Genomic DNA, 15,599 nt, shown 5'->3' with positions numbered 1-15,599 from the left:
TATGGAAAAATAACCATTTTTAATATTTGTTTTTTTATACTGATTAAATTTTTTTTTTAATCAAGTTATGTTTTAATTTGACTGAAATAAAATTTTTAAAAAATATTTACTGTACACAATAATATTACAATTGAAGAATAAATAAATAAGTAACATGAATCTAATTTTGATAATAGTTTATATAAATTTAATAATTGCTCTAAGTATAAATTGAGTTTTTGTGTCTGGTAAAATGTTTTTTTGAACTCACTAAAGGGTTCTGCTACAATAATAAAACTGTTTTGTTGAAATAACATGTAATCAAAACATATTATTTGTTATCTCTATACCAACATAGTAATTTTATGCCACAACTTTTCTTATGCTGTTCTAACAAAAAAATTTTTAAGTGTACATATCTTACAATTAAAGTAGATTCGCGAAGAATACATTTAATTAATATAAAATTTTTAAATAAAGATATGACCATTTTCCCTAATGTTTAAAAACTTATAACTTAACAATTATAAATTTCAGTAAAATTTTGTAAGAATAACTTTCTTCTTAAAATTACCTAAATTAATAAAAGAATAGTATATTACAACCCTAGGCTAGAAAGTTGGATTTCCTGGCGTATGGGATATGATGGCTGAGGCGTAGCCGAGGCCATCATATCACATACGTCAGGGCATCCAACATTCTGGTCGTGACTATTTTTCTTGCTCTCCACCCGAAAGTACGCAACTCCGTGGAAGGGGTTTTGTAAAACCAAGGCGAAGCCGAGGTTTTGCCGGGCGCAAGGGGGGCGCCGTCCGACTTTTGCAAAGCCGAGGCTTTGCTGGTCGGGGCGGACAAAAAAAAAGTAAAAATTAATAAATTAAAAAAAAAAAATAAGTTATTTTAAAGTTTATTAACAACTGTTCTAATTTAGAGTGATAAAATGCACAGAACTTGGCACAAATATTTAAACTCGTTCTAATAACAGAATTTATTTTTTTGAGTTGATTAAAAATTAATTTTTAGTTAGTAATCGACGGCTAAGAAAGATTGAAATTAAATTATTAGAAGCTTGTAGAGTACATGTACCTATTGTTTTATAAACATTGCTTGACTAGCTGTCAAAATATAAAGAAAGCAAATAAAGTCTACAAAACTTTTATATTTTATTTTGTATAACTTTTTTATATAAATCATTTGTGTAGTGTTATTATTAAATAGTTCATTAATAATAATCTAGTTATAAATTATTTTTTATTTCTTTGACATTTTCTGGTTAGTTTATGCGCTGACATGTTACATACAGACGATGTTGTGACTGTTAGACAGTTGAAACTCGCGCCACGAAAATATGGAAAAAAGCGAGGTTCTGTGCTGCCCGGCCAGAAAATATGCGTAGCGCGCATGCACCAAAACAAGCCACAAATGTTGCTCTTTCTGGAGTAAAATGCGTCCAGAAAAAGCGTACTTTCGGGTAGGAGAGCAAGAAAAATTAATTCATCTTCAAAAAAATTTTTTTATAGTATATTACATACCTAGGCCAGTAAAATAAGAAAAGTCTCAGATCACATGTAATTGTTAGCCGAGGCGAAGCCGAGGTTGACAAACATGTGATCTGAGGCTTTCTTATTTACTGGCCAAGGTGTGTATACTATTTTTCTGCTCGACGTAGCCGGAATGTGGCAACTTTGTTTAGCGCAGCGGCCAGAAAGTTGCCACTTTCCGGCCGGAGGGCAGAAAAACAATTTTTAAGTAATTGAAAGCTTTGTAAGGTATTTCGGAAACTATTAATTAAATTTACTTAAAATTTTTAACAAATATTTTCGAGATATCACTTCAAGAAAATACAAAAAAAAATTAATTTTTCATAAGCTCTAACTGCATCTAACCCCTTAAATCATCACAGCGTTGATGATTAATCTTCCAACAACCAATCGTAATACTATACAAAATCTTTGGAGCGATGTAATTTTTTTTCTTTAGACTTCTCAAAAGCTTGTATCTTTTCCAAATTAAAGTGATTTTTCTCACTAATTAAAAGCATCCCTCTTCGACACTTAATTGCCCCGAACGAAATATATGAGCCAATAAAGTTAAACTTACTCTTCCAATGAGCGTAGCTGTCTTTATCTTCATCGGAATCACCCGGACTAGGCTTACGTAATTCGTGCAATCCGAAGTCAGTTATTTTTAGTACAAATCGAGAGTCAACGACACAATTCGAAGACTTTAGATTCCCGTGGCTCTTAACTTCCGAGGCATGGAGGTACGCCATCCCCCTGACAATATCGTGGATCAAAGAGCCTCGAAACACTCGGTCAAGCTTTATCTGATCGTTCTCCAGGATATCCTGCAACAATATATCATTATATTCAACAATATAATCTTTCATTATTTTTTCTATCAATTGGTCATGGCGTTAGATTAATCGAACAATAACTATCAATTAATAACGAATTCAACAAATGCGCTTCACTACTTTGTAGATTGTAAATACGTAATGAGATATGATGATTGATAATGTCATAGTTAGTAATAAATTGATTGTAAAACCTGCAGTGATCCCTTGGGGCAGTATTCTGTGAGTAAACAGCAGTGAGGTGGCTCGACGCATGCACCGTAAAATCGTACCAAGTGATCATGCTGAAGATCCTTCATCTATAACAATTTTCATATTAATAGTGACAATACACATAACAATTTAGTTTTGTTACTATTATTGTTATTATTATTTTTTTTACATTAGTAGTTAGTATGCTCAATATAGATGAATTTTAAATTAATGAAATTATTTTTTCAATATTGAAACCTTCTTAATTCTTTAATTTTACGTTATTTTTATTTAAAATTTTAATCACAACGTTTTAACAAAAATTTTGCCATTTTGATAATTATTCGGAAATTAAAATGAAGTAAATTCACTGAAAAGTATATGAATAATTTTGAAAATAATTATTGAGATCAGAACAGACCAGGAGTCGAACCTGTATCTTCACGATTATATATCGAGTGCTCTACCATTGAAATTTTTTATTTTTATTTTATTTATCTAATTTCAATGCTAAGGAAGGTTGAATGGCAAAATTACATAATTTATGAAGTAAAGTAAAATTTAAAGGTTTTTCTTGTAATTTGCAGGAAATTGATATTATTAATGATAACTTTCATTGTCAATTAACAAAAAAACACGAAAATATCTAAAATAATTACTAAAATATTTTAATCAAAATTTTTAATAAAAAACAATGAAAAATTGAAGGATTTTGTCGGCTTTAATATCACAAATTATTGCTATTGTATTTTTTTTACTTACGCGCTTTAATTCAAGCAACAGAGGCCTTGACGTTTCAACTTTGGTCCTTGGAAGCGGCTTTATTGCGACTTTAGAGTTCTGCAAATTTCAAACATATTTGATTCATATTAATTTAATGTTTTGTTAATTCTAAGAATAGTTTTTTTCTATGTAAAAAAAAAAATTTAACGATAAAGAGTTCAGTATACCAAAATCTATGTAGCATCACATATTTAGTATTCCTGCGGTATCTTTCAGTCGACACCTCAATCGCGCTTTTTGAAAGACTTTTATTCCTCGAGACTTACAAAATGAAATTTTTAGAATAACAAGCTAGATAATGCTCAAAGGCAGCTGCATTCAATGTTACTTACTATGTAGAATATGTAAATTTAGTAATGTAAGTACGATGAATATTCAATAATACCGAATTTTTTAAATTTAAATATTTTTATCTTTATAATTAGGTGAGTAAGCAAAGTGAATGATCTTCATAATCAGACAATTCAAAATTAATGATAGTTAAATATAATTTACCCGACAATATACACATCAAATAAAGCATATTAGTTAAAATGATAATTTAAATTAGCGAAAGTTATATATTTAGCCAGAGTTCAAGCCTCTCTTGTTATGAGTTAGAATAGTTTAATTATTCAAAAACGTTAATCATAATACTAGCAACTTGCAGTGACTATGTGACTGCTGAGAATTACGAATGATGAATAAAAACTTTGGCTTAAGCTTAAGCTTAAGTTCTAGAACATCTAGTACAGGTAAATATTTAAATTTCGAAGAAATTTCTGAGACGCTTTTTGACCAAGTAATTATTTATTAAAAAATCATGACACTTGGCAGAAGTAGGTACATAAATGATAGTCCTTTGTAAATTGATTCTTTTACTTTTAAATTTAATCATCGAAAAAATATTAAGAAAACGGTTGACCCTAAATGCCATCTCTACAACTTTCCGCTAATTTCATACTTAAGCGCTCAAAATTGCACATATTACGTTTTTGAGTTCTGCGAGCTGAAATAGTATATTACATACCTAGGCCAGTAAAATAAGAAAAGTCTTAGATCACATGTAATTGTTGGCCGAGGCGAAGCCGAGGTTGACAAACATGTGATCTGAGGCTTTCTTATTTACTGGCCAAGGTGTGTATACTATTTTTCTGCTCGACGTAGCCGGAATATGGCAACTTTGTTTAGCGCAGCGGCCAGAAAGTTGCCACTTTCCGGCCGGAGGGCAGAAAAATATAATTTTCGTGTCATTTTGAGCTCTCCGGGCTCAAAAGTCTAATAAAAATTTAATAAAACACTATTTTTTGAATTTTCAAACCACAATAACTTTTGAATGAATGAATCGATTTAAAAAAATATCAAACTGTAAAAAGACATTAATTCAATTTACGACCTTTGTGATGGTATTAAATTTAGCTATTGTTTTTATTTATTTATTTATTCAATTTTTATGCCAAATCAAATAGTCAAATGACAATTGAAGCCTATTTTATAATAAAAATATGCCCACAGTAAAATTTTGCTTATTTTTTCAAATATATGGATTAATATTGCACGACTCATAATGCGAAACATCAGAGAGTGCTTTACGATCGAAAAATTTTTTTCGCCTCATTTCGGCAACTATTTTCATTATTATAGTCTTGTTAGTTCACGGAATCAAGATATTTTGCATACTATTGTCAAGATAATTTAATGAAGATTAATTTGACACTTTCCAAAAATTGATTTAGTGCACTAGAAACGGAAAAAAACATCAAAATAGGTCAAAAAACTTTCCTGTCCGTCATGTATGAAACCCTGAAAACTCTGAAAACACTCTAACTTTCGAAAAAATGCATCAATTGAATAAAATTTTTTTTTTTTAATTCTTGAGAAGAATTGTAGGTCACTGAATGCGAATGGTTAGGTAATTCAGTGTCGTTCATGTACAATTAATAAAATAAAAAAGCAAGAAGATTGTATATCTATATAGGGGAGGGTGGGGCAAGACGGCCCACCTAAGCTGGTTTTTATTTTTTGTGGCTTTCTACTATCAAGTGGATTTACTCTCGTCCAACTTTGACTTAATTCACCGGAATTTTTCCAAAGTTCCAAAAAAAAATTTTTTTTTTTTTTTTATAGCAAAATTGTTTCTCACGTCAAAAATGTTTTTATTTCTCTCCTGGACATCTGCATTCACTTTTATATTACTCAGGAAAACTATTGTTAACATAATACCAATAGATCCCCTACTTTTACAGAAAAAAAATTGAGTGAAATGATTTTTTCATAATTTCTGTATGTGATAGAGAAATGATCTAAGAGCGGATTTTATGACAATCTACTCCTAATATGGATAGCGGGGGTGGGTGTTAACAATGAAAATTTCAAATTTCCTAGCTATAGTTCCTACAGACTTCAAATTTGGTAGAAATCTTCGTGTATACTTATTTAAATAGAATTCGTAAAAAACATATTAAATTTGTTTTCTATAAAAAATGGATGTAACTAAGAAAATTTTATGTAACAGAAAAATTCGCCGCACTTGAAGGTAGATAAATTTCAACTTCACTTATGAGGTTTGCAATGACTTTAACTAAAACTTTCAATACTCATTTGGAATCTGTACAAATCAAAAAAATTAGGAAAACGGTTGACCCTAAAGGCCATCCCTACAACTTCCAGCTAATTCCATACGTAAGCGCTTAAAATTGCACTTATTACGTTTTTAAGCTCTCTGAGCTCAAAAGTCTGATAAAAGTTAAATAAAATGCTATTTTTTGAATTTTCAAACCGTAATAATTTTTAAATAGGGTAAAATCAATAACTTCCCGATTTTCGAAAATTTTTTATTTTCTTAGCAGGAAGTTAAAAATACTTCAATTAAATTTCAAGTCTAGATCTAAAAATGCAATTCTATAAAGTGCCCAGCGAAGCGGGCGGGTAACAGCTAGTGTTATATATAATAATAATTGTCCTGTTGGTTAATGTAACAAATTATTTGAATTAACTACGAATTGTAAATTAATGAAATAACTTATCTTAATAATTGTTATTTTTCTATTAAATAAAAAATTTGTTATTGTTATTTACAATTTTTTCGAATGATCTATTTTGCCCTAAATCTATAAAATCAGCTGAAAAATATGATTTTTACTTTATTAATCATGATTAGGTTATGAAATTATAGGATAACTTATTTTTTAGAACTTTTTAGTGGCTCATTTTGCCTTTGTTTTCATGCGTAGGGCTAAAAATGCATCAATAACCCGAATTTGTGGTGATTAAAAAAAAATTAGAAAAATAAATTTTTGGTCAATTTTTGAGGTGGGCCGTCTTGTCCCACCCTCCCCTATATATCCATGTAAAATGAACATGGATGGTGATATATCTATACATATTATGTATGTATACATTTATTCCACCAGGGGCGCCTGTGCGTTACCTTCCTAGTACAGCTGTTTTTTCGGCAACTAATTTTGAACGACTTGTTTTTTTTTTTTTTTTTTTTAATATTTCATAATTAAATGAGCATCATGAGTCATGCACTTTTGGATTTTCCAAACTTTTTTTACATAAAAAAACATTAATGGAGCAAGAGACTTAAACTAAGTTACCTATTGTCACTCTCGATGTTATTATAATTCATATTGTTATTATCTTTGACTGTATAACTACAGATATTATATAAACCCATCTACCCTAGTTGAATCATATAAATCATATAAAAAATTAAATTTAAATCATATTATAGTTTATCATAAGCATTTTTATTATTATATTCATTATATTCCAAATTTTTATAAAATTGTATCCACTATTGCAAAAATATTTTGTATACCTTGCCATTTGGCATCAGCCTTGGCATTATTAAATAAATAAATAAATAAATAAAATAATGTGCACAGATCAAAATAAATAAATAAACAAATTTTATCTTTTGTAAAATTTAAATCTATTTAGAATGACTGTAAAAACTTATTGTAATAAATTAAAGATCGCTGAAAATTATATGGAACCTTGAAAAAGCAAAAATTCAAATCAATTCCCTTCCAATTACTCTAAATTTAACAAATAAACCTATTTTATCATATAAATACGCCAGAAACAAACTTTTCATTATTCTTTTTACTATGTAGATAATAATTACAATATAATCATTACAGTTTAATTGTCACAACTTGTGATATTAAAAATTTGTAAAATTTAATAGGATGTATTCCATGTTCTTACTCATTAATTTGTAAAGCATTTCTTTTTTTACATAAATTATCTAATGACATCGCTAGTTTTTTTTATTTCTTTCACGAATCTAGATAAATAAACTAAAGCTTAAGCCGTGTTCACTCAAATCTAAATGTGATAGTTTTTTTGGAATTTACTTTTATCCGTTTGATAGTCTCTAACATCATTAAGAAGAGCCGCGGTTTTCTTTGAATTACCGCACCAGTTACAGATGGGAGATGGCATTTAGATATCTGAGTAGGTGCTGATAAAAAATATATAATTTCACGCGGTATTTTTAGATTCTAAAAGCTCGTTAGTCGTTTGAAGGAAAGTTAATGGGTGTTAAATGCAAAAATTTTGGTAACGGGCTTCAATTTCTTATTTAAACTCAAATAAAATTACTATTTGGTTGAAATAAAAATTTGATAACTTCTACTTTCATTATTGCGGGTAAGAAATTTTATATTGCTTAATTTTTTATAAACATTTTTCATAATTTAATAATAAAAATAAATTCAAACATACCTTATAAATTCCTGTAGGAATGTAAACATTTCTATCGACTCCGCCGCCACCTGGTAAACTAATATCGTCATCCCAATACACTGTCTAAAAAAATTAAATGAGAGAAAAAAATTGTCGTTAATAATAAAAACAAAACGTGTTAGTTTGCGAAAAAAAATAAAACTGCCCCAAGTATACACTACAAAAAAAATAAAATAAATTCATTAAAAGTTTCAATAATTCGAGTTATTAAATAAATATCTGAAAATAATAAAATAATAATTGTTTTTATTTAATTAATAATAACAACACAAAAAAAGTATTAAAAATTATTCTGAGGGTCTGAATTTTCAACAGAGCATCTGTTACACAAAATATTGTTGTTCACTTATCAAATTCAATGCTAAAGGGATGTAAATAATGCTTACCAACTGACTACCCCGTTGCTTATTTGGAGCAAGCGAATGCATTGAGCCACGTGTTCTGCCAATCGGTACTACAATCACATCCTCCCAGTGAACTTTCCACGACATAGAAGCTATTTCAACCTCAAGCTTGTAGTGCCTGCAGTCAAATACAATAAATGAAAAAATAAACCTCTATCATTTTTATTTTTATCCTGTGCCTACTTTCGTGAATTTTTTATTCCTCCATCGCTTCAATTACATTTCGTTTATAAATTTTCTACGGAATTGAAATTTAGTAGAGGATGGTTTTACTTGTATCACTGTAGAGTGTTTTACAAGGGAGGGTGAGGAATTATTGTCTCTCCACTTTTTTCTCCGCAATATAATCTCTCAACCCCGTCATTATAACTCTCAACCACTTTTTCGTCCCCACCCCCCTGCATGTCGGGATTTTTTTTCTTTCATGCTCGACACACATGTGCTGCGACTGTGGCCGACTTACGCGTTATAATCAGTACCTGCATTTGCATTACGGTCTTAAATAGTATGGAGGTACTTCTATAATGACATTTTACCTCCATAGCTATACGGGAAAACCACAGAAAACCCGACCGGTACAGAGGCTGGCAATGAAACGCATATATTCTTAGTTTATAATCATTGAAAAATATTGGTGCGCGCCGGAATCGAACCCTGGTCCCACTCTTTCGAAATGCAGGTACCGAGCCGATTAGGCTATTGCCAACCTGAAATTTAGTATTAATTTGATACCGAAAAATAATTAGGTCAAGTTTTTTTGTTTTACACAGAAAGTAAAATTAACTTTATTCAAGAAAAATATTCTTGAACTGAAAAAATTCGTAGGAAGAAATTTATTTAATTAAGAGATATAAATATTTTGAAATTAGACTGAAATTTTGGAGGAAAATATTTACTTGAAGCAGGATTTTTTTTCTCTATATTCTTATTAAACAAAAAACTTTTTTTTTGTTATTAAGTGACAAATCATACTATTAAAATTCAAACGGCAGTATTATAATATTTTGAATTCTCAACTCAATGTCACGTTAAAGATATTTTTTTTTCACCTCAATTTGTTACGACACTTGACTAAATGCCCGACATTAATTACGACGCTACATAATATGTATATACATATATATTTAGAAAATTTTCGTGTGATTATATAAGATCAGACTCGACCGCAATTATTAATATTAAACGACTAAATCAAGGCTGCCCGACCTCCATCGGTCTCTATCTACTGAGACAAGTCAGAAAGGGTGCAAGTTTAGTTTTTGCGGACAATTATTCAAAGAAAGTAATTTTTAAACGTCAGATTTTTTACAGGTCAATAAATTTCGGTTTGATTTATTAGAATAACGAGTGAAGAGGAAGACTAAGGAGCTCACGCTGATTTTCGCTGAGATAAAAGGGAGTTTTTTGGTGCAGGTTACAGTACATAAAAGTAAGACACTTGAATAGAAGATTGCAAAAAGTAACAAAAACAAAATTCAATGATACGAACTGGAGAGTGTTGACAGATTGATTACTCAGGTTCTTACTAGCGGTACTTTTTGTTTAACAAATTACCGGAAAATTGTAATGTCTTCGGGATTTTTTGACGTTGAAAGTTTGATCTTATAGAGAGGTCATTTTTTGGCATGAAAAAGAAATTTTTGAATTTTTGACCCAATTGATTTCTTACAGAAAATATATATATGAAAACATGTACACTGCAGACAAAATTAACTGGATTAGAGAAAAAAATTTTAAAACAAGAAAATAAATTTGGAAAATTTTTTTATCTCAAATGAAATAAATAAATCTTTAAATCAAGTAAAATTTATTAAAATAAAAAAAAATTTCTTAGTTCAAGAACTTTTTGCTTGTTTTGAGAGTTTTTTTCTTCAATCAATTTTTTTTTTTCCGTGTAGAATTTCTCAATTTGACCCAAATAATGAACAAAATTATTTTTTGGGGCAATTGGTTAAAAATTTCAAAATTTAGGTTTCTTTCATATTTTTAAAATTATAAAAAAAATATTATTATCAATGATATCCATGTATGATGCATATAAAAAATTATTCTTTAACACTTTCGGCTAAAATGATGTACAATAGATGCTTATGCATGGATATTAATTTATTATACACCAAAAAAAAAATTCTTATAATGAAAAATTTTTCTTGATTTAAGTAAATTTTACTCATTTCAAGAATTTTATGTCTTGAAAATCAAACTCTCCAAAATAATATTTAAGGATCAAGAATTTTTCTCTTGAATCAAGTTTAATTTTTTTTATTTCAGTTAATTAACTCGAAAAATTTTCAATATAAATATAACTGGTTATAATTTACAATGTGTCAAGTATAATTAACAAATTTTAATGAACGTATGAGGTAATATGATACGATAGTAACTAATAATTATGTTCCATGATATACTTGAATACTCGGTTTCCTCTACTTTGTCATCAGAATATATGTAGATGTATAATAATATGACATACATACTCTTCGGTATAATGGAATATTTTGATTAGCAGTAATTTTATCATTATTATTATTATTATTGTGATCATGACAAGGGAAGCGTATCGATCGCTCATTTGATGATCGAAGACTGTTGTGTGCAAGCTGATGAGATATGTGTGTAAGCCCATTGAGCATAGATATTCCGGCCGCAGTATTGGCCATTACACGGTTTAGATTAATTGCATTTGCCATGAAACCGTCAGTCCTCCAAAGGGTAACACGTTATATTATGTATAAGGGCACTTGCTCACAGTCTATTTACTGTTATGTGCCACACTGTTAAAAATTTCTATAGTATTTTTACTAAAAATGTGTTGGAAGTTTTTACGCACCACAATATAGTAATTATAATACACAGTTTTGTATTTACTCCACTTTTTATTCCAACTCAATTTAGGAAAATTACGAAACAATTTTTGTAATTTACTAAACATCTATCGGCAATTTGTTTAACAATATTACAATACGAGATTGTAATTTTACAAAACAAATTCTATTAAAAATGTTTTGTAAGTTTAGTACTCCGAGAAAAAATATTCAATATATATTCATATATATATATATAGGTAGTTGATAGTTGAAATAGTAAAAAAAAATAATTTGATTTGATATTTGTTGTGATTTTATTTTTATGAAGCGCTAATTATATTTTCCGAAATTTGGCACTTCATACAGACCTTAATTTGCTATTCACTAAATATAAAGTGAAAAACGCATTTGCCCTAACTAAGAATTGAACGCGAGCCACGCACTTGCCAGACCGATACCTAACCCCCTACACCGTACGACCGATCGGTGGTTCAATATCTCATTATTCTTATAAGCTAATCCTACGGGGTAATGGAGCATTACGACTTATTTTTACATCATTTGTGTTATTTGATGCTGTTTATTGATGGAAAATAACTAACTTTTACATTATTTATAATTAGGGCCGAGAATTTAGTTTTTTTAAAAGAGAGAGACAGAAGATAGGTATAGCCAAGTGTTCTGATTCGTCGTAATAAATTAATTGTTTTTTTTTTTTTCGCAATCAAGTGAAGACAGCAGCTTGAAGAAAAAATAAAAATTAGATTGCTAATCCAACATGAAAATATGAAAAATATGTCAAAAAAATAAGTTGGTTTGCACATGTAAAGGTGCTTGTAAACAAATATAAGTCTGTACTGCTCAGATAAATAAAGAAGAGAATTTGAAGCACAGTGTTGGGACTAAAATGTTCGATAAAATTAATTTAAAGTGAACAGTGACAAGCTGGCAATTTCGCTGAAGATCGCGTAAAGGAATTGCTCCCGGTCTCACTGGTAATTTTGCTGGAGATCGCACTGACGTTCTTTTTAAAGGTCTCGCTAGAACTCTTGCTGACAGTCTCGCTGGAGATCACGCTGACGGTTATTCTAGAGGTCTCGCTGACGGTCTCGCTGGAGGTCGTTTTGCTGGAAGTTGTGCTAATGGTATTGCTGCCGGTCTCGCTTGGTGATTTTGCTGGCGATCGCGCTGACGGTCTCGCTGGAGATCATGCTGACGGTCTCGCTGGAGATCATGCTGACGGTCTCGCTGGAGATTACACTGACGGTCTTTCTAAAGATCACACTGACGGTCTTTCTGGAGATCACGCTGACGATCTTTATGGAGATCTCGCTGGTGATTTCCAGCGAGACTTCCAGAAAGACCGTCAGCGTGATCACCAACGAGACCTCCAGAAAGATCGTCAGCGTGATTCCAGCAAGATCGTCAGCGTTATCTCCAACGAGACTTGCAGAAAGACAGTCAGCGTGATCACCAGCGAGACCTCTAGAAATATCGTTAGCGTGATCTCCAGCGAGATCGTGAGCGTGATCTCCAGCGAGACTCCCAAAAAAACCGTCAGCGTGGCCACCAGCGAGACCTTCAGAAAAACCGTCAGCGTGATCTCCAGCGAGACCTCCAGAAAGATTGTCAGCGTGATCTCCAGCGATACCATCGCCGTGATCGCTAACAAAATTATCAGCGTGACCGGCAGCGTGATCTTCAGAAAGATCGTCAGCGTAATCACCAGCGTGACCTCCAGAAAGATCGTCAGCGTGATCTCCAGCGAGACCATCAGCAAGAGTTTTAGCGAGACCTTTAGAAAGACCGTTGGCGTGATCTCCAGCGAGACCTCCAGAAAGACCGTCAGTGTGATCTCCAGAAAGACCGTCAGTGTGATCTCCAGAAAGACCGTCAGCGTGATCTTTAGAAAGACCGTCAGTGTAATCTCCAGCGAGACCGTCAGCGTGATCTCCAGCGATACCATCACCGTGATCGCCATCAAAATTACCAGCGAAACTCCTAGCAATACCATCAGCTCGATCTCCAGCAAGATCTTTAGCGAGACCTCCAGCGAGACCTTCAAAAAGACCGTCAGTGCGATCCCCAGCAAAATTACCAGTGAGGCCGGGACCAATTCTTTTACGCGATCTTGAGCGAAATCGCCAGCTTGTTTACTGTTCTCTTTAAATTAATTTCATTAAACATTTTAGTCACAACACTGTGCTTCAAATTCTCTTCTTTATTTATCTGAGCAGTACAGACTTGTATTTGTTTACAAGCACCTTTACATCTGAAAACCAACCTTTTTTTTTTTTGACATATTTTTCATATTTTCATGTTGGATTAGCAATCTAATTTTTATTTTTTCTTCAAGCTGCTGTCTTCACTTGATTGCGAAAAACAAAAAACAATTAATTTATTATGACCAATCAGAACGCTTGGCTACACCTATCTTCTGTCTCTCTCTTTTAAAAAAACTAAATTCTCGGCCCTATTTATAATCATTAAATATTATAAAAATTAAAGTATAACATATACTCGTTCAAATATATCGATTCTGAAATGATCATTCGAAAGTAATGTTAAAATTTATAAAAGATAAACGATGCCTCGAATTTCTTATTAGTGATAAGTTATTACAAATAAACAACTATAGACTGAAAATTAGTAAAAATAAATATGAAGGACATTCTTGTTTTTTGATACATCAGTCTACATCAACAAGTAGACGCTATTATGGTTCAAATTTATAATCGTATTGAACTTCGGCTTTATAATTAAAAAAAAATTAAAAAAATATTTTCAAAAACATAAGAAAATGACTTATAACAAAATCCCAACTTGAAGTATTTAAAACTAATTTTTCCCATTAGTTTTATATAAAACATATCTCAAAAGTTATACTGTATAGTGATAGAGGAATATATTCTATAATTATGATTTAAATTAAAAGTGAAAATTAAACACTGAAGATTTGGAACGTGATTATTCTCATCTAAGAAAAAAATAAGTATCTCAAATAATGGATTGTCTACTGAATATATTGTTTACGAACATTAAAGTTGTCCATAAATAATTAATGGAAACTTTTATTTTTTTATTTTTTATATTTTTTTTATTTTTTAAATTATGTGGAACTATTTAATCATGCATAAAATTGAGAAAAAAATGGCCCTTCTTATATTATACAAAATTGCTATAACAAAACGAATATAGTAAATGAAATTACAAAAAATGTTTGTAAATCTCAAAGATTTGTATTGAAATTCGACAAACAGTTTCGTAAAATTACAATACAATTAGGATTTTTACATGAAAATCGTAAAATTACAATACATCCTACTAAGTTTTCTGACACCTTTTGAAAAATTACCAAAATTGTTTCCTAACTTCGCAGTAGTAAACATCGATTTGTAATTTTACCCAACATTTGTTTTGTAAAATGATTGTAATTTTACAAATATTTTTAACAGTGTGAACTTCTGCTTTGACAAGTACATAACCACGTAATTAGGTTTATAATTTGATTTTTCTCAAGTTGTCTCTGAGAAGAGATCACTGCCAATTATGCTTTCAATTAAAAACTTTCTTAATTAATTGTTTGTTGGTTTTTTAACAGCCTTTAAAGAAGTTTCACTTTTTTTAATAAATTTCTACTAAAAAGAAAATTAAAAAAAAAGTTTATGATGATATTTTATTGTTTTGAGGAAGGATACTAATTTAGATTTTTCGAATCAGTAAATATTTTTCTCAGTTTTAATAAATTTGGGTTATAATAAAGTTTTAATTAGCTCGCGACTAAAAATTGAAATAAAAAAAAAAAGTAATGAAAAACTGAAGAATACAATGAATTTAATAGGTTGTGAAGTGCATTGTGCGATGATGGGTTAAATTCGACACTTGAGAACAAAAAATTTAAAAAGATTAAACTTGCTTAACTCGATGGAGGAAAAGTACTCTGGCATAACTTTTTTCGACATTTAATGTTTTTAAGAAGATAATAAGTTTTTAGTTTTATTCTTTTGTTTTTTGTTTTAAAGTTTACCGTAGACGAAATGAATTTAAAGTTAGACAACTTTTTGACTTTAGGTACTCTTGACGAATTTTCTTATATAGTTTTGTGTCCATATATTGCGTTCATAAAGCAAAAAGGGTGTATGAAAATTATAAAAATTCATATGCAGAGCAAAAAAGCGTGTAAAATCTTTTTGCTTCAATCAACTCAGGATTGATAGAAATCTGAAAGCTGACTCAAAAAATTATAAATAAATTTTTTAAAGTTAAAATGAAAAAAAAATTTCTTAAAGCAAAAAAGGCGTACATAAAATAAAAAAACATTTTTATTTTTGGTTTTTATTT

At 30.2% G+C, this 15,599-nt stretch overlaps 1 protein-coding gene across 6 annotated transcripts in view; it reads right to left on the bottom strand.

Moving 5' to 3' along the window:
- The window catches only part of LOC123265734 (atrial natriuretic peptide receptor 1-like), a 227,678-nt gene that overhangs the window by 124,688 nt on the left and 87,391 nt on the right, over positions 1-15,599 (bottom strand). For all 6 annotated transcript variants that reach the window (XM_044729613.1, XM_044729610.1, XM_044729609.1 and 3 more), the window contains 5 exons: positions 8,434-8,569; positions 8,027-8,110; positions 3,290-3,367; positions 2,530-2,634; positions 2,080-2,326 (listed from right to left, as the gene is read on the bottom strand). In XM_044729613.1, the coding sequence (XP_044585548.1) occupies positions 2,080-2,326; positions 2,530-2,634; positions 3,290-3,367; positions 8,027-8,110; positions 8,434-8,569 (650 nt within the window). The remainder of the gene's footprint in view (positions 1-2,079; positions 2,327-2,529; positions 2,635-3,289; positions 3,368-8,026; positions 8,111-8,433; positions 8,570-15,599) is intronic.

This window comes from Cotesia glomerata, linkage group LG5 (assembly GCF_020080835.1).
Source record: "Cotesia glomerata isolate CgM1 linkage group LG5, MPM_Cglom_v2.3, whole genome shotgun sequence".
Classification (NCBI taxonomy): Eukaryota; Metazoa; Arthropoda; class Insecta; order Hymenoptera; family Braconidae; genus Cotesia; species Cotesia glomerata.
This window is presented reverse-complemented; position numbering and strand designations above follow the sequence as displayed.